Below are 25,266 nucleotides of genomic sequence, written 5' to 3'. Positions count from 1 at the left end.
AGGTCATTCTGTCTGTAAAATACGATTTTATTTATTTCAGTTATCAACAAACAATATATAAGGTTTATGTGTAACAAAGTCATACCGTTTGAATTGACCATCATTTTAAAATGATCTATTTTGTTTTGTTGATTTATACAATGAATATTTGTAAAGATATGTTTTTAAAACAAACAAACAAATAGTCTAAGTTTTTGGTACATTCGAGAATCATTATATATACATATGATACATTTGACCTTATTGTAACTTTATGAGCATAGATTTCGATATCATAACCCATGTGTTCTTCCTTGTCTGATAAAAAACAAATACTTAAAACCTGTGGCCTCTTTACTGGTTGCTTTGGTGAATAATATAATTTCATCACAATATTTTAAATGAGTAGTATAGTTGTATATTTGTCGACAAAACTTGACTATATAGAATGAAAGATGAAAATGATTTCTTACATTGAATATCGTTCGTTCAAAATCTGTGACTGAAAATATACATTAATTGCAACAATTATTGATGATAATTTTATTTAATAATAATAATAATCCCAGAATTTATGTAATTTTCCTTTGGAGGAGCCTATTTAAAAGTTTAGTAAAACAAAACTCTTTCGCTTAAGCTTTTCTTTCTTTTTTTGTAATCAAAACACTTAATGTTTTGTTTTAAACAGACTATCACTTTCCCAATAACGGATATTCAGTAATGAATACAACTAACAGATAACTGTTAACAACTTCAAAAAAAATATATATCAGTTCTCATGTTTGAATTCTTTAAATTCAATCGATTATTACTTCATCCATATAAAATAAAAATCGTACCACATCTGACTATACGAATAATCATAATCATTGGTACAACTAAGTAATTTTATGCTAATGAAATATGCATCTTGATATGTTTATATTACTCTGACAGTATTCGTATGCATTTTTAAATGTTATTGTTACCTTTCATAACTATATAACAGTTAAGTGGTGTGATATATGACATTAAAAAAACAAACAAAATACTATGGTTACCAAGATCTGAATTTTTTGTCAACGTTATGTGAATCAAAATTCTTCTATCTTTTTATAATCATTTCACAAAGTTTATTGTTTATTATTTATTTGAACTTCTTTTTGCTGTTCATTTCGATTGAAACTTGAGAAATATAATCCATTTGTACGTTGTGTATAACTTTTTTTTAAATATTGTTTTCTTGTGTCATAAAGATGGCACCATTTTGAATACTTTTTACCGGTGATCAAAGTCTAAAAATCAATTCTTTATTATAGATATTTTGAAATAGAATTATATCATTTTAACAATTCGCAAACAAACGCCTTCATTGTTTAATTATAGATATTGTAGTATATTTATATATATTAATAGAGTTGAAAAGAGAAATATTGAGAGCCAAGAAAGAATAAAGAAATGTTCTGTGATGATTTATAAATTTTTAAGTTTCAATTCACCGTCGAACGTAGAATGCCATTCAAAATTCTCAAGTTGAATTGCAATGGTCTAGATCATTCATTAGTATAACTTCATTGAATAAAAATAGTTAAAAAGTGGGCGTGTCTTGATAATATTGCTTTTAATCAATCATCTAAAATATAATTATTTACCATACTTTCCAAAATCGATTTAGTTCGATTCAACCAGAAACTATTATTTTATAATCATTGACCATTATAATATAAATGCCTACAATTCAAGTAACTTCGAATTCGCAGTGGATTGAAATTTTCAGTTGAGAAATAGAAGTACGGTTCTCAGTTATACATATAACATTTTTATCAAATCAAATATATATATTGGACAGTTGGAGGTGTTTGGAGATAAAAATCTGTTTCATACTAGTTGGCACTCCATAATAAGGCTTGCTTATAATCCTGAATGAATTTTTGTTTTCTATGGGATTTTAACCTAGTTCATCCATTTGTGTAGTGTAGGACTTTCATGGAATAACTGATCTCTTGTATTTTTGAGAAATTAAAAATTCGTTAAGCAATAACATATACATTTTATCTTTTATTTTTTTAATCAAATTCTATCGATCACAGTGTAAACGAGAGTCCATTGAGCCTGTAATTACATTACAGTTTATTTGATAGAATTCAGTCCATATTAAAAGATTAAACAAACAAGATATTAATCAATCACTTGTCAAATGTATAACTTTTTTATTTATTTAACTCTTAAACATTTTTTTCAAACTTTAAATTACTTATGATAAACAAGTAGTAAATATCAGTAAATATCTTCAAAATATTAATTTACAAATAAATAATTTCAATAGTTGAGATCATGAGTCAGTCGAAGCTAGACCACCATGGAAAACCCGGAAGCACTGGACGGTTTTCCATGGTGGTCTAGCCTCAACTGACTCGCATTGGAATTACTGTAATATCCACAAAACCCATCTGATATTAAATAATTAATTTTTTTAAAATTTAAGTTTTTACAAAAAAAATAAAAATAAAAACAAAATTTGTAATAGCCATCAGAAAAACAAAATTAAAAAATCAATTTTCTATTATTTTGTTTTAATTCATTAAAATAGAGAAAATTTAAAACTCTGCCAAGCATTGATAAAAAAAGAACAACAACAACAACATTGAAATGAACAATATTCAATAGTGTGAAAAAAAACGTATAAATTTAAAAGAAAAAAACTTTTCTTTGTTTTATTTTAGTTAGAAAAGAAAAATAAGTCGTTGATTAAGTTCTGATTTGTTTCAAATAAGTAAAATGAAATTCTGCGAAATAAAATAAAAATGTAAAAATAAATAATTAATTTTAGATTATTTAAATAATTTTAAAAAAATCGTAGGTAAAAATGGATAGTGACTCTCAGTGGAATCCAGGGAAGGAGTTTCATCCTAATTGAAACTCGTTAGCTGGATGTACTTGTATCTCAGATTTGTTATTCACTCTGGGACTTGAACCCAATATTGTTTGTTTCAAATAACAACTCTAGGATGAAGGTTCATCCAGTTGACAAGTCCTAAATAGGATGAAATTCATGTTTTGGATTCCTTTGCTAGCCACTATCCATCTTTACTTAGAATGCTTGTGAATTAAGACATTATCAAGGCAATATGTACAGTATGAACATATGCCAATAAGAGACTGATCAATGACAGTTCTAAACATCGATGAGAAGATTCAAGTAAACGATACCAAGTGTAATAAAAGAAATTGTCTTGAAATTATACTAATTGTATGCAAGCAACGATGTATGCAAAACAGGATTTAAAATATGAAAGTTATTTTTTATTAAAAGTTCTGTTTTTTTTCAAAACATATCTATAAAAATTGTTATTCACTCGTCCGTATGCTTAAATGTTATTTTCTACTCACTATACCATTCACAACGTAATTCATTCGAGTGCTAACTTTGAATGAGCGCGAAACAATTTGCTACCAGTTTATGATTCAAGTATAAATTCCCTTAGAATAAGTAAGCATTTGAAATGCTTTTCTGTTCAGTCAGTGTTATTTCTTATTTTTAATGGTACTATACCCTTAGTAACGGATTTTCGTTGATCAGTATAGCATAGTTAAGAGCAAATATTTCATGTGTGCTTCAAATGATCAAAATCAAACAATATGTTTTTTAATGTTTATGATCCTTCAAAGGAGTAGGAAATGTCTATTGGATCCAGTATTGAAATCAGCAATTTTCTATTCGTATACACAATTCTTCACTATGTACTTCTGTTTTTAATTACCAAAATGAAATATTATATTCATTTTTAAAATCGGACATAACACAACACACTGTAATTACTGTGAATAATCTTTCAATAATTTTAATATGCGTAAGGGAGAATGAGAATACTTTGTCGTATTGGCCTTTGGTCTGCTGAACCAAGAATTAAGTTATAAATAAAATTTAGAACTAAATGTCATTATATAACATTTTACCTGAAGTAGTAGCAAATAAACAAGAGAAGAATGACAAATAACCTCTATTTGTTTATTTTTTAAAATTGCAAATTCGGTACTAAAGGAAAATTGTAGTTCTGCAGACATTTGATGATATTATGTGAAACATCAATCCTCAATTGTTCATTTAAAATGTTAGGACTTTTAAGAGTATTGGAAGAAGATCGGTTACTTCAGTAGGCTTCAGTACCGAAATCAATATGCTAATGTTACTTTTATTATTCTTTGAATACTTCGAACGTTTAGTTTTTTTATATTTTGGAAAATAACTTCCACAATTCCAGTTTTTATTTTTAATAGTTAACTGATTGAAGACAGCATAAGTCTCTACCTAATCTTTTTGTCATAAAATCATATTTTCATAAATCAACATATAATTACAGGCTAAACGACAAGTTTCTTATAGCAGTAATAAGTATTACCTGAAATAATATGGAGTTCATACAACCTTGGTACCTGAAATAACATTTAAAATTCCTGGGATAACTTCTGCTTGAAATGTGCCTGAAGGCATGAGCTCTCCGTCCAGCATTGTGATGACTGAATCTTTAGAATACGGTTCTATTCGTAGAGCAAAAATTTTTACAATATCCATGTTTGATGTTGATTGTAGGCCTTGACCATTTGACATTGCTCGTCCCAAAGCTAACAAATCAAGCCTAAAATATAATTTTGTAAAAATAAAATAAAATAAAAATATAAATTTGACCTAACGCATGCGTTATGAAACCAATACCTTACATGAAAGATTTGTTATGGTGTTACTTTCCAAATTTCATTTGGAATGCTCATCGATACTTGACTTGTTTAATATGCCTTATTGGTTTCATGACTTTCTAGGACAATTCTAAATCTCCTTATATAAACAAATGTATTTTTAAAGAGTGTTTCACTAACACAAAACCATTTTCTTGAATTTCCTTGTCTTATATAGTTACTCAGCTGATGTTAATTTACAAGGTTAAATTAGTATTCATAAACAATTCGGCTGAAGTAAATTTCTCATCGTGAACCGAATATAATAGTGAATTGCTTTACTGCAAAATAACTAATATCTTATATTGTGAATAATATTATAAAACAGAATTTGCAACATTTTAGGTAATTGTATGATTATTTTACCATTCAAAAATAGAATGAACTAAAACTAATGTCAATATGAAATATATTGTTTCATGGGGAGATTACAAAACAAGGATTTTGTAGAATATTAAAATGCTTAGTTATTTTATGACTTCAAAATGCGAATCAAACTAAATATAATATTCGTTTTATTCAATATCAACTATGTGATTACAGTAAAGAATTCTGAGTACTAAATAAACAAGTTTTTGACAAATTTTCATTTTATATGCACTAAATTTGTGGACATTCAAAACGTTTTTAAACCATAATACTCTGTTATTTTCATTTATTCGTAAATGTTTAAAGTAAGTCGTGCTCCTATGACACCTTTTATATTATCGAATACATTCAGTGGGATTCTATGAACTACCATCGTTGCGTTGCTTCAGTTTCTCAATAATTAGATAAGCTATAGATTTAAAACATGTTATGAAAATGAGTAAATACACGCAGTTAAGAGACTTAATTAATTTATTAACACAAATTTAAAACAGACAAAATTAGAGCAGTAGATGGATGTAGGAAAACATGAAGGACCGAATGTTCTGGTAGTTTGCATGACTTCTTAGTTATGTAATATTGAAAAAGAAATTTAACTAATGTATTTAACATAAATAATTCGTTATCACATGCTATTTTAAAAGAAATTTCAGATACACTAAGTTACATTTTTGGATCATTAAGATAAACATATAAAACTAATTGTGGAAATATAATTTTTAAAACAACAGAAAACAAAATCATAAAAAGTGCACCTCTAATGATACAAATTACGTTTATCCTATTTCAGTTATTATTAAGCTCGGTTTTTACATCTTTTTAGTGTCAGGATAGTTTTAAGACATATAGTCCTACATTCATTAACTGACAATTAATATATTCATGATCTTAATCAAAAGATTCAACAATCTCCACAACCCTATACTGATAATTATCATGTGCTCACTAGTAACTAGCTTCGTGAGGTAATTCTCCGGGTTCTGGTGAGAAGCCATGACCAGTGAAGCTAATTCGTGTTAGATAAAGACAGCTATCTACCTCAGACAGTGGAAGATGGTCGCGTAATTTTGTGGTTTGGCTGAAGTTAGACATTAACACCATGGGATGCCGGCTCAGTGGTGTAGAGTTTAAGCGTTTACGAGTGAGATCGAAGATCTTGAGTTCGAATTCTGCGTGCGCAATCGTGGGTGCGCACTGGTGAGTGGTCCCATACTAGGAAGAAACGGCCGTTCAGTGTTTCTTCAGGTTTCCAATAGAAGTCAGATATTGATCTATTGATGATCCCGATAAAAAATCAATAATCTCCACGACTCCACATTGATAATTAATATATAATTGAAGAGAATACAAATGGTTTTGATTTTTTAATGTTAGCTTAGTAATTAAAATTCAAAGTTCAAGAGTTATAGTATACTTTGATGCTAAAACATTTCAGTGTAAACTTCGGTGAGCATTGGAAATGTTTAGAGAAAAATGTTCTTAATAAATATTAATTTGTAAATAATGTTCTATCTAAATTTATAAAATGTACTAATTGCTTTAAATTCTTGAAATGTTTGCTTTTCTTCACAGAATATTTATAATATTACTGAATTGTCAATTTTAGATATTAGGCAGTATTAATTGATTCTATTTTTAGATCGTATCTTTTTTTGAAACAAAAAAATAATTAAGTTACAGTTGCAAAAAAAACATACAAAAGTATACAGATGATTAAATAGAATTAATTTCAAGATGCACTTTTCATGTAGTACACTATTTAGAATTTTTAAATTATAAAACTGTTCCGGCTATTAAAACTATTTAAGATTGTTTCCAGTATTAAGTTCATAAAGAAATTAAAACAGTATTGTAGAAGTATTGGATATGCTTTTTTGATATTCGTATATAATACAGTTTGTATAAATGCATATAATTTAGATTTTATATGGACGTAAACGATATATAATTCATAAGAATCTATTCATAAAACAATTTGTATATACCAACCTTGTTGTGTTTTCATGCAGAATTAATAAAGTTAAATATGGGTCACTGATATGAGCATCCGGATACATTACGGTACTAGATGTTATATGAGAGTGATTTGTTACTAATATTGTAACGAAGTTTTTGTCTAAAGTGACCCATTTATCTTGATGATTAGAAATAGGTTGGTTAATTTCTGGTAGAAACCTATGAAAATTAAAATACAGTAAAAATTTATGATTTATCTTTTTACACTTATTTTTTAATACGAACATAATGTTGAAAATGTGAATTCCGGTTGAAGTAAGATCTAAATTAATGACTTATGGGTTACTATGTTCACAACCTGGCTTACCCGAGTTGAGGATGTTTGTCAGCTCACTGTATCTCCTGTTCGTTGTCGCTGAAGAGTTGCTAACATTCAGTGACAATTCTATATTAGTGATACTGAGGTTTAACAATGTGTTTTCTTATTCAGTAACTACAAATCAATTAGTTTCTTAACCTTGAAACACCTTAGGTAGTTTAGGCAAGTGCTACGAATGTCACCTTAGAGAGTTTTGCGTGTGATATTGATTACCCACTCTAGAATGGTGGGGAAGAAACAATTATCTGGTCAATCGATGAGACGTTTTCGTGGTTTGGAAGGAAGCGAAACAAAACTGGCACCTTTCAGATCATAGAAACTGTTTGATCCGGGTTCTAGAGACAGCTCAGTGATGTGAAACTTTATCGATCATAGCTCATAACAAAGGTCAATGGAGGTTTACATTGGTTTTCTTTTACATTCTTCATGAAAAACGAAAGGAACTTCATTAGCTGAAAGAACTCTTTTCGACTTTATTTTAACTAAACTGCTTCTCCTATTACATACTACTCTCGTTCACTTATTTTTATTGACTTATTTTTTTATTGTACTCCCTCTTTCTTCTATATCTATGCTATTTCGTTCCTTTATTTGTATGGTGCATATTTATTTCGGTGCATTTTTGTGTATTAAACAAATAAATAAAGGCTGATAACTCATGGACAATGCTTCTCGGTTTGACTGCTAACAGAATTCGAATCGTATTTCATTCATTTATCAGTCAGTCTTTTCTTTTATCTAATTTAATTACTCTCAAAATGAGACACATGTGTTCCACAACTTCTGCTTGGGATATAATATAATTAACCAATGCCTGTCAAAGAGTAATTCGGAAGCTAACATGTGCAACAGAATTTTGGATAACTGACCTTAAGGTTTACATTTCCACTGTAGCATATCAGTGAGAAATATGCATCTGCAACATTCATAAAATAAACGCAGTTATTTTACTAAAGTACAAATTGACCTAAGTGGAGCCATTAGGTGCCAAACATAATCCATAAAGCATCTTTAAATTATGAATTCCATCTTCATTATTTTCCTATATTCCCAGATAGATAGTATTCCCACTCTTAACTACAATAAGGCAACGAAGTAACTTACACAGTTACAAAAAATAAAAGGACACTGCGAATAAATAATGTACTATAATGTAAAAGCACACTTACGACCAGGATTGACACGACTTTTTTATCTGTGTAGGAGATACGTTTAATTTATCTGTAAAATCACTTGAATTTCTACATGCCTATATATAAACAATAAAATTAAATCACTATAAAATCAGGAATGTTATCGTATTGAAAGCTAAATGAATTATAATGGTTACTTTCAGTAGTATCTATACAATCCGATATTCGACATAGGGGACGAACACCCCTGTCCAATTACTGAACTTATGTTGTATGGTCGTGATATAGTGATTATATTATACAATACTTATGAAACATACGATAACAGATTAGATAAATAGAAATATTCATACGTTCTCATCAAATTTTAAGTTAGTATTTGAGTTGAATAAAAACAAATAAATTGGTAGTGACATATGTTAATATAAGTGAGTTACTCACTTACAAGTGTTACTCCAGCATTGTCCTTCGAACTCATTTTTGGCCAATCCTTCCCAGTTGAAATTTATTCTTTTCATATCTGTCCTCGATTCCTGGCTCAACGTTTACTTTTTTCTGCCTCTTTCTTTCCTTTTAGATTTCAAGTTAGGGCTTGTTTCGTCTTGCAGCTTATTGATTTCCACAATGTTTGTCCTATCTACCCCCAGAAACGTTACCTAATTTTCTCTTCAGCTGTAAGCTGGTTTGTTTGTTCCCACAGCAAGCTGTTGCTGATGATATCCAGTCAACGGATACTGAGTATCTTTCGTACACAGTCATTTATAAATACTTATTGTCCGATTGTAGAAATGCTGTCCATGCTTTATCAATCCTTGCCTTCACATCTTCACCAGATCCATCTTGTTCATCAATGATGCTGTCCAGGTACGTGAAAGTTTTCATCTCTTCCAAGACCTCTCTATCAAGTATTTTTGGGTTGGTATTCTCTGTGTCATATTTGAGGGTCTTGCTTTTTTCTTGTGTGTGTTGAGGGCTACTGATACACAGGCTACTGCTACACTTCTTGTCTTCACTTGCATTTGTTGATGTGTATACGATAGAATGACCAGGTTATCTGGGAAGTCCAAATTGTTCAACTGTATCCAAGCTATCTATTGTGTTTCATGCCTCTCGTCAGATATCGAGGTCTTCATAATCCAGCCAAACACCAAAAGAAAGAGAAAGGGGGACAGTAAGCAGCCTTGTCTGACTTCAATCTTTAATTGGAATGCATCTGTCAACTGTCCTCCATACGCCACTTTACAATGTAGTCTGTGATATGAATTCTGTATGATTCTGACGATTTTCTCAGGCACTCCATAGTGTCGAAGAAGGTTCCATAATGTTCACCTATCCACACTGTTAAATGCTTTCTCATAATTAAGGAATTTGATATATAGTGACGAGTTCCATTCAACTGATTGTTCAACGATGATCCCATGTGTCACGATTTGGTCTGTGCACGACCGATCCTTACAGAATCCAGATTGCTGATCACGAATTTGGGCATCTACTGGATCTTCCATCCGGTTCAGCAATACTGTTGAAAACCTTTCCTGGTACTGGAAGTGGTGTGATGCCTCTGTGGTTCTCACATTTGCTCAGGCCTCCTTTCTTTGGTATCTTGATGAGGTGTCCTTCCTTCCAGTTTATCGGCACTTGTTCCTCTCCCCAAATCTTCCTGAATAGAACATGGAGCACGTTTGTAGTTAACTCTATATCTGACTTCAGTGCTTGAGCTGGTATGTTTCTAGGTTCTGTTGTTTTCTCACTGTTGATTTGTCTAATGGCTATATTGATAATTATCATGTGATCATTAGTAATTGGCTTCAAGATGGATTTCCTGGAGTTCTAGTGGAAGCTGTGACCAGTGGAATTCAACCGTGTCTGCTGAGAGGCAGTATTCTCTGAAGACATTGGTGAATGGTCGCGTAATTTCGTGGATTGATTGAAGTTAGATATTAACACCGTTGAATACCGGCTCTGTGTTCTAGAGATTAAGCGTTTATGCGTGAAACCGAAGGTGCTGGGTTTGACCCCCACATGCGGGTCGGGGATGCGTACTGGTGATGAGTCTTATATTACGACGAAACGGCCGTCCACTGCTTCTAGGTTTTCAATGGTGGTCTAACATTGATTCAAACATGATATCAGTCTAAACGTATCATATCCTTTAAGTTCGAGCACTAACTATCACCCTAGCTTCTAAACAGGGTGTTAGGATTTATTTTCTGTATTCAATTAACTTTGAATTTGAGCGCCTTGAGATAACTATATTTATACATAGAATAATTTATCATAAAATTTTATCTATTCTTCTGACAATCATAGCCTCAGTAACTTTATATTCATTAATTAAACTTTCACAAAAAATGTATATTTACGCAAAGATGGATAGTGGCTAGCAGTGGGATCTAGGACGTGCGTTTTGTCCTATTTCAGACTCATCAACTGGATGTAACTGGCGAATTCTAAATAGGACAAAACTCGAGTCAAACTGGGTTCCAATACTAGTCATTATCCATCTTTGCTTAAAACGTTTATGACTTAAGTCCATATCGAGGCAGTCCACATAGGTTGCACATACACCAACAAGAGACTGGTCAATTACAATGCTAAATAACAGTGGGAAGATACAAGTAAAATAACATCAAGTGGTCAAAAATGTAAATGTATATTCAACTATTCATATTTTCAAGAGTTTATTTATTAACTTATAATCATTTATGAAAGAACATTTTATCTCTCTATCTTCATTTAATGATTTATTTAAATTAGATTGGTATCTTTTTTTCATTTTGACTAGTTGTTGTTACATGTTTAGAAATAAAAGAAAAACAACATCCATATTAACCGTTTTCTTATTTTCTTATGAAATATTTAATCATAATTAATTTTTTTATCCAAAATATGGAATAATTATTATCGATAGAGAATAGTTATGTTCAACGCTAATTCACTAATAGCGTGGTGTGGGTTACTTATACTCACATAAGTAGCATAGAACGGTGGTCAGGCATAGAATGTATTTCAGTAGAAGGTCGAGAAGGAAAGAATGGAAATGGAACGCAGTTGGTATGAAGATGCATGAACAAGGAAATCTGAGACAATGAACTGATATTCGCATAAGGAACAGTCAAGTTTGAGACGATGGATTGATGTTTTGTAAATCAACTATTTACTATATGAATCTCAGATTTTAGTGAGTTGCTCTGTAATTTCGTGTCAAATACATTCGGTTCTCTCCACTCGTGTTTTTGTTCACTATAATAGTTTTATTTTAGGTGTTATAATGTTTATTTGCATAGTTTGTAATAACAATTTATGACAAAAATAACTTAAGTGAGAACTAGTCAAGTGAGTAATTTGGCTTACCGTTGATGGTACAGAAGATTTTTGAACCAGTTCATCATTTTTATATTTGTTTTTTTGGTATAGTACATTATCAAACGGTAAGTATGATAATTTAGCACGATATGTTGGTTTCTCTAGTTGGCAAAAAGGATATTATACATTTATAAGTATATAGATTATCGGTTGATTTTATTATTCAAATTTAATGATAATTTAGTAGGACAAAAATAAAAAGAATGGTGAAACGTTTTTTGCATAGATTTACAATCTGATCGAATGTTAACAACGTTTTGTCGATTAAAGTACTACTTGACTATTTAGATGCCATCGGAGTAAATTGTCGTTCGCTAAGTAAAGTCGAGTTGTCCTTCATGAATTCATAGATAGAATGTTTTATGACTTCTACATCGAACACGGTTTGCCTGGGACTGTTTTCTATTCGGTCACTGGACTAGCGTTGTTTCGCTTTTGAGAGTACGCACTGTACACAGACCTAGTTCATAAGGATGTGAGGTCAATACTTAAAACAATAACGCAAAGTAAAATATGAATTGTTTACGATTTAATGTGTACTATTTAAACTGGATTTCAATTATAATATCTCCTAGACTACAGCAAGACAATACTAGTCCTACGAATGTGTTTTCTTCATCTGTCAAAGTTTCATTTTAACCTAATCTTTCCGTAGCTTAAATCATAAAAAATATATAACTTTAACACCAACCTCAAAATTGAGATATCCAGAATGAGTGAAACGCTCAACAAAGTAAAATCTTCAACTTTCTGTAGTCAAATTTCAAGTGAATACGTGACCCTCTTTGAGCTTCATTACGGAAAGAAATTCTGTCGTTGATTGACTTGTTTAAAAATTCCAGACGTTTTATTCTTTTTACGTATTAACATAAGTTTAGTTCGCTTCCTTAAAACTATCATTGTCATCATCAGTTGAATGGATAGTCAATCTGAAGTTTAGAAACGATAGTATTTTCTTCTGAAACCTTCCTCTTTCATTTTGATTATTATAAGATCTAGTAGACTTTATAGATTGAAAACTTTCAATGAACTTTGCTTTATCACCAGCAGAAGACAAATATCATGAAATGCACTAACATCCTTTTCTGTAGAAATTACCAAGTCTCACTGCTTTGTTAGAGTGGGGCATAAAAATAGGCAACTAAATATATTGACATAGTCTATGTCAACAGAGTGAAGACTGAGTCCTTACGAAGTCTATTAGATCTAAAATATTTTCGGTTTTGCACATTGTAAAAACAGGCTTGAGACCAGTTAAATCCGAATCTCACTAAAAACGTAGTACCTAGTTTTTTCAAATGTTTTACATGCAGCTTTTTTAATGCTTCGCTTTTTTAGATAAATGTCTTTCGGTCACGTTTATAATTGAAATAACTGAAGACTCGAATGGGATGATGTTGTTTTGACTGGATGCCACATTGAACTAAATGCAGTCATATATTATTATATTCCCTTGACGTCTGAAGGGTATAACATAATTCGTTTGTTTAAAAAGATCAACAAGGAACGGTTTTGATTCATATGGTAAAGGAAACTAAACGCTTACTCATAAGGTAGTAACATGCATAAAGTAGAAATCGTTTTTCACCCATCCAACGAAATCGTTCACTTTTGTAGTCCAAATCAGCGACGAAACCCCATTCAATACTTTGAATACCGTATCGATGAAAATTTCTGTCACATGTTCCAAAGTGTATACCACTCATCGGACTGATACACGGTAAAAGTGGTAAAGTAAAATTGTAATTTTCACTTTGCTCATTAACTTGTTTAGATTGACTATTTTGTAAATTTTCAATTGGTAATGTTAACAGAAAGCCACAGTGTGATAAAAGTGATGATTTGCCCAATAAACTAAATAAAGGAAAGCATAAGGTTTGCAATAAGTATTTTATTACTAATATTAAATGATGATATTTTCCGTTAGGGGACTGATCTATGCATAATTTGATAATTGCAACGTCTACATGTGACTTTCACTGCAAACTAACATTAACTTAAGAAACTTCGGAGGTTATTAGTCTTGTCCACATTTGGGACTTTTCGACAGACCAAAGATACGTTATTCAGTAGGAGTAAACCTGTAACTTTCAATTCTCGTCTAGTGTACTGTATCAATATGGATGAATTTCGATGGTTTCTCAACAAGTGTCATTTAGTGAAAAAACTTATAAATATATAACATCTCTGTGCAGAAACGTTTGACGTTTTTTATTGGTAATTGACGGTAGGTCTTTATAAGAATCAAGTGAACCAAAGACTTCTAAAAAAATAGTTGAATACTAGTTTGTAACTCGTTTAATCACAATTGTCATCACCTGAAAAGTAGACCAAACTATCTCTTAATTAATACGAAAAGAACTTGTTTCAAAAATTATTTCAACTTATGTTTGTTACCACAATCCAATACGCAGTCACTATCTTTTTGTCTACGTGAGTGAAGTGAACATTTGAATAATAAATTATAGGGGAAATTCTTTTGAATAGGAATGTCAGTAATGATAAACGCAATGATCTTCTGATTTATTAACTGTCCCCTTGCCTATCAAATTTCAAAAATCACAAAAAGGCTTTTAATCATTAGATGTATGTATTAGTGAAACAAAAACTCACAGGAGTCTCAGTGATAAAAATTCAATACCGCTTTAAAAGCCACTATAATTACAAATCATTTTCGCCTTTTATCGATTTGCCCTTTTTTGTGACCACAGACTGAGAATGGATTTGGGTATAAGAAATGACTATCAATTATTCAATAAATCAAGAAACCACTAGCCAAGCAAATGCATGGACTGATCATGATATTTTATGGTCATTAGTTATTACGTAATACAAACTAGTCAGTCAACTTAACAAAACTTTATCACATAGACTGGTGAATAAATGACTAAATTGTAATGTTATATTTATGTTTGGTTTATGTTAACTAATTTAACAAACACATTTGTTTATGAAATACATTACTAAGTAACTGGATATACATCTGGGTAATTCATCTGCTTTATAGTTTGTGCACAGTTATGTTCTGCTGTGCTTCAAAACAAAAACCTATTCTAATAAATGGCATATCTAACTTGTTTGCATTGTTAAATATTTAATTACCCAGAATGATAACAAATTGAAGCAGCAGTTGAATTAGCACTACCTCCTGGTAGAATCCCAACAGGTATTGTATCCTCATCAATGGCGTCATCATAATTTTTTCTTGATATGAATCCGTTAATTACTTCATACACTAGTCCATCACCTGAACACGTAACTATTGCTCGATAACGTAAAAGACTAGCTTTTGGTAAATTTCTGATAAAATTTTCTGCATGGCCTGGATATTCTAAATAGCAGAAATATGGCATCAAAATTGATATTTGAATACATGAATGCACAAATAAATTATTTATGGCTAATATGAAAGGCATATAAGTTAAACATTTAGGAATGTATTACCGTGTAAACTCTTCTCGAGCATAATTCAGCATAATAAAGAAGATATACATATAATACTGAGTTTATGTTTATGTTATTATAAGTTATGGAAGGACGTATTGTCTGGTGGTTTATCATTATGTTGGTAGACTTCTGACTACTGAGTAATCAGTGTCATCCTTATTTATTCTTTTACGCTAAATAAATTTAATCGATGACGAGTGATACAACCTAAGTCCAGAGCTTCTTTCATTTGTTTCTAATCACGTAACACCTGTTTATCATCTTTCTGTTAGCAGGTTTTGTTCTGATCAATAGAAAGTTAACATTACGGCGTTTAATATTTCTGAAACGTATGCAAAGGGAATAAAAAAATGTCATTGTTATTTGCCTCAATTAATATAATGTAGGTTCCCAGTAGTCTGGATATCTCTATCCAATAAGATCACGTATTGTGTTGCCTAGATCAACTAACTATCTGTAAATTTGACTTTTTTACTCGTGATTGTCATTTTTTGTCATTTATTCATTTACTTATTCTTTGATTATAAATTGCTTAAAATTCTTCATTATACACTTTGAGTGTTTGTTATTTACTTTCATAATTATTTTAGTGACAATACAACTTTACTGTAATATATCACTAGTATGATATAGATTGTGTATAGTTGACAAAATGAGCTAAATTTATGCCATAGAATGTTTGAATATTTGTTTATTTTGCTTCTATATCTTTGAGGAGTATCCACCATTTTAATACTCTGCAAGCAAGTTTTAATTCTGAAATCAAGAACTTTTAAGTACTTCATCAACTTTACTATCATAAAATATGTGGTAGAAATGAGTTTGGGGGTATCATTAACAAGGATTGACATGAAAATTTCAAATAAATTGAGCATTGTGTAGGTTGTTATAAATAAAATAAAATATTTGTAATATTGCAGTGAGTAGAAAAATTAGGTTTTTTGACGTTTCGTGACTCAGTGTAAGCCACTTCTTCAGAGAACAAATAACCGAATCAAAATCAACCCAAGTTTAAATAGTACAAAGGAACAAAGCAAGAATATTAGGTACGATCAATCAAAGAACAGGTTTGAGGAAGTCATTGGTATATCATCTCGGTCAAGGTGGATTTCAAGCGACATGTATGTAAACTTGTGTTTGTGTATGTGTGCAGGGTGGACAAATGACTACGTAAATGCCCAACTTCGAGACCAACAGTCAGGATTCCGTAAGGAAAGATCGTGTAAAGACCAAATCGCAACTCTACGGATCATTGTGGAACAATCAATTGAATGGAATTCATCACTCTACATCAACTTCATTGACTACGAAAAAGCATTTGATAGCGTGGACACAACAACACCATGGAAGCTTCTTCGATACTACGGCGTGCCTCAGAAGATAGTCAATATCATACAGAATTCCTATGGTGGATTAAACTGCAAAATTGTGCATAGAGTACAGTTGACAAACTTGTTCGAGGTAAATACCGGTGTCAGGAAAGGTTGCTTACTCTCACCCCTTCTCTTTCTCCCGGTGATCGACTGGATCATGAAGACGTCAACATCTGAAGGGGAGCACGGGATACAATGCATAGCTAAAATGCAGCTGGACGATCTCGACTTCGTAGATGATCTGGCTGTTCTATCGCACAGGCAACAACAAATGCAGGAGAAGACGACCAGTAAAGCAGCAGCCTCAGCAGCAGTAGGTCTCAATATACACAAAGGGAAAAGCAAGATTCTCCGATACAACACAGCATGCAACGATCCAATCACAATTGACGGAGAAGATTTGGGAGATGTAAAGGCCTTTACATAACTGGGCAGCATCATTGATGAACACGGTGGATTTGATGCAGATATGAACGTGATGATCGGCAAGGCAATGGCATCATATTTACAACTGAAGAACATCTAAAACTCAAAACAACTGTCACCCAACACCAAGGTCAGAATTTTCAATACAAATGTCAACACAGTTCTACTGTATGGGGTGGAAATTTGGAGAACTACAAAAGCCATCATCCAGAAGATACAAGTGCTTATTAACAGTTGTTTGCGCAAAATACTTCGGATCCGTTGGCCAGACACTATTAGTAACAACCTACTGTGATGGAGAACAAACCAGATCCCAGAGGAGGAAGAAATCATGAAGAACCGCTGGAAGTGGATAGGACACACATTGAGGAAAGCATCCAACTGAGTGACAAGACAAGCCCTCACATGGAATCCTCAAGGCCAAAGGAAAAGACGAAGACCAAAGAACACATAACGCTGGGAAACGAAGATAGACATGCTAAAAATGAACAAGAATTGAATGGAACTAGAAAAGAAGGCCCAGAACAGAGTGGGATGGAGAATGCTGGTCGGCGACCTATGCCCCATTGGGAGTAATAGGCGTAAGTAATTGAGGAAGTAAGTACGTATACAAGGTCAGGAATGAAAAATTGTAACCTTTGTAGTAAGAAAGGATAGAGTTTAATTTTTCTTTACGATAATAGTGGGAAATGTGAATAGTATCAGAAATAGTAGCTTGGATAGACAGTTCAAGTTCAAGCTCTTTAGAAGAACTAACAAGATTATCACATTTGAACAGGACAAACAAAAAGAGCAAAAACATGTAACTGAAACCTTACAATTTAATAATTTTCCCATGAAGATTATTAAAAGCGTAATAAAGCAAGATATTTCACTGCTAATTAATGATTTGTATGAAATATCATGGACTGGTACTGCGGTTTTACCATAACGCCATGGTACAACAGAAGGACTACAAAGAATTCTAAAACCACACACAATTAAAATATATTACGAAAAAACGAATACACTTCAAAATACATTAGTTCGCTTGAAAGAAAAAATCCCCTTTATGTCAACACAGAACTGTCTGTTGATCGTGATATTTTCTATATCAGAGAGTCATCTCGCGAAATCTCGACTTGAGCCACAAAAAACCACCTAGTAATCCCGTAGAATTGGATAAACTCCAAATTAAGTCGACAATAGCAGTTCTCATCATTTTCGACAACTACCAAAGCGGTATCAAAAACATCAAAATATTACAAAAAGGCTTTCCCAACTACAAAGAAGGGAGAATGCTGAAGCTTTTCATATGATACTTAATCTTACTGCTCTCAGCAGAAAAGAAGGCCTCGATATCCATCCGACCTGAACTATCTATCCAAGTTACCATGTCTGATGCTATTCACATTTCACACTACAAAGGTTACATTTTTTTATCCCTGACCCTACACACATACACAAACACAAGTTTACATACATGTCGCTTGAAATCCACCTTGACCGAGATGATATACCAATGACTTCCTCAAACCTGTTCTTTGATTGATCGTACCTAATATTCTTGCTTTGTTCTTTTGTACTATTTAAACTTGGGTTGATTTTGATTCGGTTATTTGTTCTCTGAAGAAGTGGCTTACACTGAGTCACGAAACGTCAAAAAACCTAATTTTTCTACTCACTGCAGTATTACAAATATTTTATTTTTATTTATGGGTTAGAAAGTAAGTTAAAAAGGTCTTCATGTATGATCAACCTGACATCTCAATTATACGTCAGAATGGGATTTAATCATATATATAAGATTAGTTATTGTAACAAAAATACTTATTTTTACAAACAACATTTAATCCAGATATTTTTGCTTAAACTGACACTATTTATTTTTTGTTTTTACTCAATCGACAAATCCATTTATTATTAGAATCATTCGACTATAGTCTCAATTTCCAAGTAAACGGTGAACTAAGTGAGAAATCATTTTTAAATGATTAATCTATCTTAGTAGAATAAACACTTAGTATTGATAGTTTTATAGACGAATATCGAAATACATGTTACCATTATGAGTTGTAGAAATAGTATTTTTGGGCTTAATTATGTAAAGTTAGATAAAAAAAGTATAGACTCAGTATGCAGGGTAGATAAGTAAGCATAAAAATGTTCAATTTTGAAAAGTACGAATTTCAGATCACATATTGTGAAAACCTGATAAATTGTATGAATAAGTCAAAATATGGATAGAGCAAGGAAAATATACGTTAAAAGATAATAAGCAGTTAGATAAGCTGTTTAAAGTTGTTCAAATGATCTCATTCAACAATTTTGTAATCATTCTAAGTTATGTTTAAAAACTTCATCTACATATAGCAGTTCCAAACTCTAATGGTCGTGGTTCAGATAACATAAATACCAATTTATTAAAAATTGCATCTGTCTATACTTTTTTTACTCTATTAAACAAAAAAATGATTTCACTAGGATATCATGTAGTTTGACGTAATTAAATAAAACATTATTTTTTACATTTTACGTTGAAAATATCATTGAAATATTGAAATAATTTTGATATGATAACGACTTACTTTGGAAAATGAATGGAAGTAAAGATAGTCAGTTGGTTAAAGAACAATTAGTATTATTCTGTTATATACAATGACTTCTTTTTATGTCTTTTTATTAAATCATTTTTACTTAGTTGATGGAATAATTCTATCAGTATAATTCAAGAGGATTTTAATAATTGATGGAAAGTCATTTTAAATGGCACTAACAGTATAGTTGTAATGTGGGTTCATGAAACATACTTGTGTTTCTGCAGATGCTTTTATCATTTAGCTTTTTTATCCCCTATTACGTGACACTTTATTAGTCCTAATTCTGAAAAAATTAGTTATTTGTTAAACTACAGTGAACTTGAAACTTAGACTAATATAAGTGATTTTACTGATGAGACAAAACAAATAAAAAACCAGCATAACTTTATAATGAAACAACTTACGTATATTGGACTAAAAATGCTAACAGTTAACCCTGATATCATCACGTAATCAATCAATTTACGGTCAAAATCAAGGCTAGCCGTAAAACTAAAGGTCCTGGGTTAGATCTGCGGTGGGATTATAGGTATTCACGGTTGATGGGTCCTGTACTCTGACGAAACACCTGTCCAGTGCTTCATGCTATTCAGAGGTTATTTAAATAAGATCAGTTCGTGATGCCAACCATAAAATCTTAAAATAAATTATAGTCCATTAAATAATTACACTCGTATCACGGAATGGTGCAATCAGAGACGTTACCTCTGGGTTTTTTATAGGACTGAGATATTTGCAATAATCAGTCACTGAGTGGTTCCCTGCGTCAGTTTCTCCACTTTGTAGTGCTGTAGCACCAAGTGATTCTGGTTTGATTCTCAGCGGAAGCATCAGTTCATTCAAGGTTCAGAATACAGCCTGATAACGAGTTTCGAGAATCAGGAAATAGGGTTCAAGGAATTCTTATGGATTAACATTTATTTCGTCAAAAATTCATAACTTACATACATTTCTCCCTCACTGTACTAATATTGAAATATCCAGTAGTTTAAAAGTCTCTGACCATATTTACGTTGACTTGCATTACGAAATTCATATCCATTTGTTGATTAATCACCGCACAGAAATTGCCAAAGTGTTGTTACACAGTTCAACTATGTGATTTCTAAATGTAGCTTGGGATTTGGTTCAAATTATCTTTAGGAGTCTATATATTTGAGCTTATAGTTTACTAGTATTAGTCAATAAAAAATAGATCTGACTCTGTTGAGATGCACTATATTTCAACTTTTTAATATAAGCTGATTATTAAATTTCAACTGGAAGTTCAGGTCAGTTAAGGTCAGTCTACTATTTGAATAACTTCATATTAATAAGCACATGGAATTCTAATTTCAAATGAATAGTTAATTCTAACTGTTCGATTGATAAGTCTCTTGAATAATATAATTCATTTGAAATTTAAAGCTTTTCAAAGAAATATTTGATTGTCTTAGTATCAAAACTATGGTTGTAATTTTGTAACATCATATATCTTGGCATCACGTTTTTGTTAAACTATCATACAAATTATTCTATTGACTTAATTTAGTATTAGCATTAGTAATTACTGAAAATACTAATTTATTGCACATGAGTCTGGTCATGTATTCGTACATTAATATGAAACATTCATTTTGCAGTTTCAGAATTTCATTTTTGTTAATTGGTTTTCACTTAGTTATAACTAATTCTGTCATTTAACATATAGTGAAGTACTATCAAATGATTTTGTGAACTCTCTTCATAAAAAGCGTCTGAAATATTATAGAGTATTTTGAACGTTTTGTTTATTACGATATAATAGATTTATCAATTGAAAAATCTAAAATGAGACAGTTAAATTAATTACCTGTACAAAATAATTCATACGGAACATTCATTTGTTTCCAAATGGGGGAAATTTCGAAGTTAAAACCATTTAGAGCATTCCCTGATCCACTTTTAGGATTTATTAAGACTAAATAAGGTTTAGCTAAATTGATGAATAAGCGAATTAAAATAGACTTTTATTAAAATTTCGTTAGAATGCAATTTCATGGAAAATTATGCGAATTTAAACAAACCCAAGTATTTCATTATAAAACAGAATATGCTGAAAACATAATATAAGAACTATCTATTATCATCATCTACTGTGAATAAACTAGACTTATGTAAATATAAAGTATGATTTGTTTTGTATTTCCAAAAATGATCATTTGCGCGCTTTAAACAAGTCTATGATCGAGAGCCTTAAATGTTTGTCTAGTGCAAATAAATAAAAGTAGTCTATGTTCTTGTTATAAACATAAGATGTTAGAAATTCAATCAACTAGTTTAATTAAGTCGAGCATTTCAAATGGTAGTGTAAAGAATAAAGCCACAAATGCTGACCATTGTAAATCATTTTTACTATCAGGTTATTTAGTTTTAACATATCTTTTTATATCTACATGTTTGTATGGATTACTTTCATCTGAGCACAGATGCAGAGCCAAAGCACAAGATAATTAATTAACACAGATAAAACTTTTGCAAAAAATGCACTCAAGTTGTTTAATATCAACGGACAAATACTGAACTTATTTACCGTCGTTTGTGTGGGCACTTTTGAAGAAAAATTCAATTGCTTTCATGCATTCGGAAGCTTTTTGATCAGATGAGAAAAGTATATTAAGACTTGTTCCTTCAAGGATTTGTAATTTTTTTTTCTTTTCGTACACCTAAAACATCAACCATTTAAATGACTTTTTACCTTTCTTGTTTTGAAATAACTTATTTTTAGGCCTGTATTTCGCTTTTTCTTATTTCTTAATATGATTTCTTTCTTGCACTCAATTACTAGGTTCTTGTGAATATGCATTTTGTTGGGGAAAGAAGAGTGATTTGGTACAAAACATATTCCAAGTTCGTTTAAATAAAGCATGCACTGAATTCGACGAGGAACCAGTAGAATACAGACATCGTAAGTTGTGCAAACATTTGGCTGCATTTCTATAAAATAAACTCATTAAATGTTTGTATGATGCTAATTGGTTTATAAACAAAATAAAAATTATAGCACCAAAATAACGTCGGATATTGTTCAGACAGATAGAATTACCACTTTTGTTGTTACGTAAGTGTGGTGGTTAATTGTGAATGTTTCTTGACATGGTACCTAAATATCAGTGTATATGATAGTTACATTTCCCTAGCTTCCACTTTTTACTGTTCTTATTACCTGTTCCACATCATTATAGCAGACTGAATACTTAAGGCTTATTATTTTGTTAAGGATAGAAAAACTACCTGTTCAGACGGTGTTCTATGACAGATTAGCGAAAGATGGATATCAGCCAAGACTTTCCTGCTGAATCTCTTGAAAGAACTTTGACTAATGGTAAATAAATTTCGTTGTTACAGACAGTCAAGGCCTATGGTAGCAGATAAATTCTTAAAATAAATAGTTCTGTAATTCTTTGACATTGATGCTGACCCAATTAGTTTTACTGAACATATCACAGCTGAAGGCGCTTGGTCGCGCACTTGCAACAGATCACGAGCGGGTACTTTGAGCTACACATCCTTTACAAATACTATTCAGCTTAAACCAAACACTTCTCGACATTTCATTGGCTTTCTAAGAATGTCTATGAACACTTTCATTTCTAACTTCTGGTTCAACTGGACTGGTATCCTTCAATTAAAAAGGTGTTACATATGGAGGTGTTGACAAGCTCCAAATACCTGTCATACATTTAGACCTAACTTTAAATTACAGGAGTCGTTATTAGGAATACTGAATGACTTATCGTCCAAAAATTACAGTACATATATCTTAAACAAACAACCTGACGTTTAAACTTTACATTACACTTCAACACGTTTGACAAATGCCTTGTAACTGTGGGAAAAATTAATGAACAAAACGGCAGATAAATGCAATCATGTTAAAAAACATAATGTGCCTAAATACCGTCGTGGTGTATAAAGAACGGTAACTTTAAAGAAGAGGACCAACATCTTTGAGAAGTAGGAAAATCATCATTATTGAAATGCAAAATGGGAACAAGATTAAGTTAATCTGAATAGCAAGTGCACCTGTCTCACCGTATTGACTAAGATAAAAGAAAAGTTTGAAACTTGAGGGCTTTGTTTCATCTGTAAAAGATTTTGAATGTTGAGACCAGTGTTATGGTGTCGTTTGATATGAACATATCAGTATTAGCCTTTTTTTAAGCAACTGTCGATACAAATCACACACAGGAAATGTCAAATCGAAACCCACTGAGCAAAAGATAGAGACAATCTGCGAGATCTTAATATATCAATTAGATATAAATTGTGGGTAAAAAATAAACATGATAAACAACTACTAAGAATACATACATCGGTGTATACATCAGGATATACACTTGCACTTAATGTTTAGACGGTGCCTCTAGGCATTTCCTCATACAAAGTTGATTCATATCGTTCATTTTAGGACTATTAACTGACGAACACATTCAACGTTTCGAATAAGTAAAAAAAGTGTTTCTACGTTTTATTTGTTTACTTACATTATTTGATTCTGCTAGCGCCTCTAAGACATCTTTTGCGTTTTAGCCAAAATTACTGCTGCAAATAAATTTCATGTTCGTGAGTTCGGTGTTGCATGAAATTATGTCGAAACTTCTATGTACTAGGAATCAGTGAATAACATCAGCATTTGTATGTTTGTTTGAGTGAAACGTAATGTAAAATGTTCTCTATTTCAAGTCTAGTACTGCATTAGTACGTCGTAACTAGATTGTTAGGGAAGCTATTTCGTCGAAAGGATAGTGCGTCAATATGGGTCAACCCATATTTCTTTCTGCAGATCAAACGTTGTTCCCCATTGTAAGCGGTTAGGCATCTTAAATTCAGCTACGAATAGTCAGGAATCGTGTTGATTGTTTTGGGAAATATATCTGTTTCTAGTCCCAGCAACACATTAAACGCACTCTAGCGAAAATAGAGGAGAAATTTCTGGTTTCCATATTCAGCATATTTTGTATGTGCGCTTCAAGCTTGAAGTGACTATGAATTATTCCTTAAATCTTCACTAAATATACATATATATATATATCCTAACCTCCCTATATTGGGGGAAAATTTTTCCGGTTCGAGTGAGTGGCACAACAACCTCAAAATTTCTTTAGTTCTGAGGAAAGCTATTATATCTCTTACAACTTTGGGGAGAATCTTAAAATTTCTCCAAGATAATGAAATTGGGGTATATATATAGAAAACACCCTTTCACAACAGTGATCACAAAATAAAAATTGTATTTGAAACTACATACTACATCTTTTGATTACATTAAAAAATAACTCCGGTCTCTTGTGATTACAAAAGAATGGAGTTTTAGTATCTCATTAACTAAACATATTTAAAATCAACTTTATTCATTACCGGTTGATTTGGTGATCAAGACACTCCAGAAAATTCTGAGGTCTCATTAAATACAAACTCTTTGTGGTATGCAGGAGTTTTTATGGAAGACTTCAAGACTCATAGAAAAACGGCAATGAACTCAGAAACTTAGATCAAACTTCAAAGACGACAGCAAAAGAGTTCAT

The 25,266-nt window shown here is 31.5% G+C and overlaps 1 protein-coding gene across 1 annotated transcript; it reads right to left on the bottom strand.

Moving 5' to 3' along the window:
* Nucleotides 1-1,124: 1,124 nt before the first annotated feature.
* SPHK2 (Sphingosine kinase 2) lies at nt 1,125-25,266 on the bottom strand. Its single transcript, XM_012945378.3, has 11 exons — nt 25,100-25,266; nt 22,437-22,675; nt 22,272-22,404; nt 21,552-21,674; nt 14,998-15,226; nt 13,442-13,749; nt 11,884-11,996; nt 8,566-8,645; nt 7,051-7,236; nt 4,359-4,595; nt 1,125-2,744 (listed from the first exon to the last, which is right to left on the bottom strand). Exons 2-10 carry the CDS (start codon nt 22,671-22,673, stop codon nt 4,376-4,378), a joined length of 1,629 nt encoding a protein of 542 aa, XP_012800832.2. The 5' UTR covers nt 22,674-22,675; nt 25,100-25,266; the 3' UTR covers nt 1,125-2,744; nt 4,359-4,375.

This window comes from Schistosoma haematobium, chromosome ZW (genome assembly GCF_000699445.3).
Source record: "Schistosoma haematobium chromosome ZW, whole genome shotgun sequence".
NCBI lineage: Eukaryota > Metazoa > Platyhelminthes > Trematoda > Strigeidida > Schistosomatidae > Schistosoma > Schistosoma haematobium.
This window is presented reverse-complemented; position numbering and strand designations above follow the sequence as displayed.

What these genes read in the sequence shown, in the direction of transcription:
- SPHK2 (XM_012945378.3), bottom strand. Translation starts at nt 22,673, where the DNA reads ATGCAGCCAAATGTTTGCACAACTTACGATGTCTGTATTCTACTGGTT. An exon ending in AATCTTCTGTACCATCAACG is followed by an intron (nt 8,646 to 11,883) that starts GTAAGCCAAATT and finishes GTTTATATATAG; the next exon opens with GCATGTAGAAATTCAAGTGA. An exon ending in AAGTCGTGTCAATCCTGGTC is followed by an intron (nt 7,237 to 8,565) that starts GTAAGTGTGCTT and finishes TAATTTTCATAG; the next exon opens with GTTTCTACCAGAAATTAACC.